The sequence below is a fragment of the Chrysochloris asiatica genome, unplaced genomic scaffold (genome assembly GCF_000296735.1).
Source record: "Chrysochloris asiatica unplaced genomic scaffold, ChrAsi1.0 scaffold00026, whole genome shotgun sequence".
In the NCBI taxonomy this organism is placed as follows: domain Eukaryota; kingdom Metazoa; phylum Chordata; class Mammalia; order Afrosoricida; family Chrysochloridae; genus Chrysochloris; species Chrysochloris asiatica.
In genome coordinates this window covers 10510139-10514838 of record NW_006408544.1, presented here as the reverse complement: position 1 = coordinate 10514838, position 4700 = coordinate 10510139, and the positions used below count along the sequence as shown (strand labels likewise).

Here is a 4700-nt window from a genome sequence, read left to right as displayed (position 1 = left end):
TTTTTTCTAGTATGATGTTTTTGACGTCATACAACAAATCTTGTGGTCTTTGGTCTTCAGTATCTAATGTATGAACTTTGGTCTTCATATGATCTCTAAATTCAGGTGAGATGTGTTCCAGCTCATAATTCGACTCTGGTGGACTTGTTTTCATTTTCTTCAGCTTCAGTTTGAATTTGCATATGAGCAATTGATGGTGTGTTACACAGTGTGCTCCTGGTCTTGTTTTGTCTAATGCTATGGAGATTTTCCACATTTTCTTTCCACAGATGTAGTCAATTTGCTTTATGTGTATTCCATTTAGTGAGGTCTGTGTGTATAGTCCTCTTTTATGTTAATTTAAAAAGGTATTTTCAATAAAGAATTCCTTGGTCTTATAAAATTCTATCATGCAATCTCAAGCACCATTTCTATTGCCAATGCAATATTTTTCAACTAGTGATCCTCCCTCTTTGTTTCCAACCTTTGCATTCCAGTCACTAGTAATTATCAATACGGCTTGATTGCCTTTCTTTTTTTATTAATTTCAGACTGAATATGCTGGTAGAATTCTTCAACATCACTGGCTTTATCATTAAATTTGAATGATATTTGTGTTAATTGGTGTTCCTTGTAGGGTATGGATATTATCCTATCACAGACAGCCTGGTACTTCAAGACAGATCTTGATTTGTTCCTTTTGATGATGAATGGACACCATTCCTCTTCGATTTGTCATTCCTGGAATATTAAACTATGTGATTGTGTGATTGTCAGATTCAAAATGGCCAATACCAGCCCATTTCAGCTCACTAATGCTTAGGATATTCTTGTTTATGCATTCTGTTTCATATTTGGCAATTTCCAATTTTCCTAGATTTATACTTCATGCATTCCATGTTCTGATTATTAATGGATATTTACAGCTGTTTCTCTTTGTTTTAAATTGTACCGCATCAGCATATGAAGGTCTTGGATGCTTTACTCCATTCTCATTTTCACAGTCAACTCTACTTTGAGGAGGCATTTCTTCCCAAGTTTTATTTTGAGTGCCTTCCAACCCGAGGGGCTCATCTTCCACCACTATTCCTGACACTTCCAGCACTATTCTGATGCTCTTCATCATGTTTCAACATTCCAAATCTGGTGTTGACAGTGTTCCACTGCTATTCATAAGGTTTTTAATAACTAAATATTCTGAAGTAGTGTATCTCTCCTTCTTCCTAGTCTTCATCTTGAAGTTCAGCTAAAACTTGTCCACTTGGGTAATCCTGTTGGCATTTAAAATACCCATGGCAGAGCTTCCAGAATCATAGTAACACACGTACTACAATATAGCAAACTATCAGACACATGGTGGTGTTCCCCTTATGGTGCTGATGGTGGTTATGTGTGGTGGATTGGCTTCTGACTCATAGCTACCCTTTTTAGGGTTTCTGAGGTTGTAAAAAGCAGAAAGTTTCATCTTTATCACTGGGAATGGCTGGCAGGTTTGAGCTGTTAAATTAGCAGCTCAACTCATAATCCATTACTATATAGACTTGTTTATTGTTTGACTGAAAACTGAGCCACAGGGGTGAGTTCAATTACAAATCTGAATACTAACTAAGATTCATAGTCTCAGGGAGTCCACTGTTCTCTATCTAACCAGTAAGCCTGTTCTTCTTCTTTTATGGTTTTGAATTTTGATCTATTCACATCATTAATGTCAACTCTACTTTCAGGAGGAAGCCCTTCCCCCCTACTTTGAGGAAGTAGTCTTATTCTGAGTGCCTTCCAACTTGAAGAGCTCATCTTCTGGCACTCTATCAGATAAGAAACCATAACCTAATCCAGAGCCGTGAGGACTGATGTCTGTTTCCCGCTAAGAATTATGTAGTTTTAGCACCCATTTTAAGTCTTTGATCCACATAATTTTTAGTGCAAGCATGAAAGAGGGGTCCAACTTCATTGTTCTGCATGTAAATATCCAGTTATTTGGGCATTTCCTCCCTTGAATAATCTTGGTCCCTTTATTTGAAAATTCTCCAAACAAATACAAATTTACTTTTTGACTGTTCACTCTAATTCCATTTAATTACACAACTATTCTTAGCACTATTTAGGTTGTGGTAGATTTGTAATAACTACTGATATTGGAACATGCAAGTCCCCCAACTTTCTTCTCTTTCAATAATTTTTTTCTATTCTGTCTCTAGTGTTTTTAAATGAATTTTAGGATTGCCTTGTCAATTTCTAAAACATTATCCCTTAGGTTTTTGTTACTAACTATATCGAATCTCTGACTCACTATAGTGTGTATTACCATAGTCACAAGGTTAAGTCCTTCAATTCATGAGCATGGGATGTCTTGCATCTATTTCAGTCTTCTTTCATTTTGTTCAACAATATTTTGTAATGTTCAGAGTTTAAGTTTTAAATGCCTTTTGTTAAATTTATTTCTATGAATTTTTTACACTTTTTCAAATGGAATTGTTTTCTTAATATCCTTTTTAGTTTTCTCATTGCTACTGTATAGATATTTAATTGATTTTTGTATACTGATCTTGTTTCTAGTAATCTTTATGAACTTGTTTATTAGTTTTAACAGCTATTTACTGGATTCCTTACGATTTCCTAAATACAATATATGTAATCTACAAATAAAAATTATTTTACTTCTCCTTCCTTTCCAATCTGGATGTGTTTGATTTCTTTTTCTGGTTTAATTGTTCTGGACAAAATCTCTTATACAATGTAAAAGTATCATGGCAAGAATGAACATCCTTGCTTTGTTCCTGATTTCTGTCATTGGTTGTCTATCAATAATTTTGGAAAATTCTTGAATCTTAGATCTAAAAATATCACTTTGGTCTTACTGTCTTTTTTTCCTTCTTCTAGGAATCCAATTATACTATACTAGATCATTGATATTATCCCACAATTTCTGGATGTCTTGATCCCCCCCCCCCCCCCATACACACCTCCTTTTTTTCTCTTTGTGATTTAGCTTGCCTACTTTCTCTTCAACTGTCTTTAAGGTCATTGTCTTTTTCTCTAAAATTTTTAGAGTCGATTAATGAACCTGTTGATATCATTTTCTACTCCATATTTGTTTGCGTGTTTTATTTCCACCATTTCTATATTACTGTTTACCATTTCTTAGACTAAATTGGCTCTGACATTGCAATTGTGAAATATCTAAGACTGGCTGTAATGGATGTTTTGATACTTATTACTGTTTTATCTAGACAATTTGAATACCTTTAATTATTTTGATAATCATAGTTACTCTATAGGAAGTAAATACTGAAGTAAGTTTTGTTTTTGTTTTTAATTTTTCAGCTAGGTCTTCACTGTGGAGATTTGATAATTTATTAGAAGTTAAGCTCAATTTTAGGTTGGCTGTGTCTCTAGTAATCCTCAGTGTATCACAGACTTCAAATTCTTCCACAGGCACCTTAGTTAGAGTGTGGGTTAATTTGCTAGAGCATTGTCTCAATATTTTTTTTCCTTGCTTGACAACAGGTATCCCTATTTTATTTTAGGTCTTCCTGACATTCTGAATTTCAGGGAGTATTTGTTTCTTGCAGAAAATTATCAGATATTCCCTGATTACTTGATGAAGTCTCATCCTTATTCATACTTGGAATTCCAGTAGTGTGGTGTCTACCACCTTCTTCATTTGTAGTCCTGGCCTTGGCATGTATTCCTGAAACCCCCTCATAAGTACAGTTTTGATTCTGTTCCTCTCCCCAGGTGCACTGAGTCTCCAGAAGTGACCTAAGATACAATTTTTATTGCTCTTCCTCTGCTTTCAAATACTTAATTTTCATATGGAAAATGGAGGAGAAGGGTCTGGATGGAATTTTCAACAGTACCTCTGTTTGTCTCCTCCAATGAATATCAGGAGAAAAGCTTTCTCAAGATTCTTCCTGATCATTTCTATCAGCATTGGTAGAATTCCTGAAGGAAATGCTAGTTAGAAAATATGTGCTCTCTATATGCTTTGCCTTCAAGGTATTTATGGCCACAATTTAGCATACATATACTTTGTAGCAATGTGTTTTAAAAATCTAGGTGAATCTTCTTGCAGTCTTGTAAAGTATCATTAGATATCTATAAGAATTTAGCAAATAAATACTCAGATCATCTTTATTTTTTAAGTCATTTGTCTTTTTACTTCATTACCATGGAAATCTGTAATCTATAAGCAAAAGTTACTTAAGTCTCTGTGAAGTCTCCATTCTCTGGAAGCTATTACCTCTAGCATGAGGAAATGTTTCCCTAATTTCCAAATAGTTTATTAGATCATAGCAATCATATATTGCATTATTAATTTTAACTAATTCGTGATTATATTGTTAACACTTTGCTTCTAACCTTGATTTTTATTTTTGCATTTTTACAATATCTTCCCATATTTCATAATCTATGACCTTCCTCTTGTCTCCTTTTACAGACATGATGATACCTGAATCCTCTGCTTGTTTAGGATACTGTGTGATGTTCCTTCTCCTGAAAGCATTAACATTAACATCAGGTAAGAACATCTATGTTTTCCATACTGAGTTACAATTACACGAAATGATTTTAGAGCCCCCCAGAAATCTATTTGCATGTGGTATCTTTGTTGTTGTCAGGTGCCATCGAGTCAGAACTGACTCATAGTGACCCCATGCACAGCAGAACGAAACAATGTCCGATCCTGGGCCAACCTCACTACCACTGCCACACTTGAC

At 34.6% G+C, this 4700-nt stretch overlaps 1 protein-coding gene across 1 annotated transcript in view; it reads left to right on the top strand.

The window, feature by feature from the left end:
• The window catches only part of LOC102826461 (selection and upkeep of intraepithelial T-cells protein 8-like), a 63965-nt gene that overhangs the window by 26738 nt on the left and 32527 nt on the right, over positions 1-4700 (top strand). Inside the window, exon 3 of the mRNA XM_006839855.1 lies at positions 4421-4501. Within this exon, the coding sequence (XP_006839918.1) occupies positions 4421-4501 (81 nt within the window). The remainder of the gene's footprint in view (positions 1-4420; positions 4502-4700) is intronic.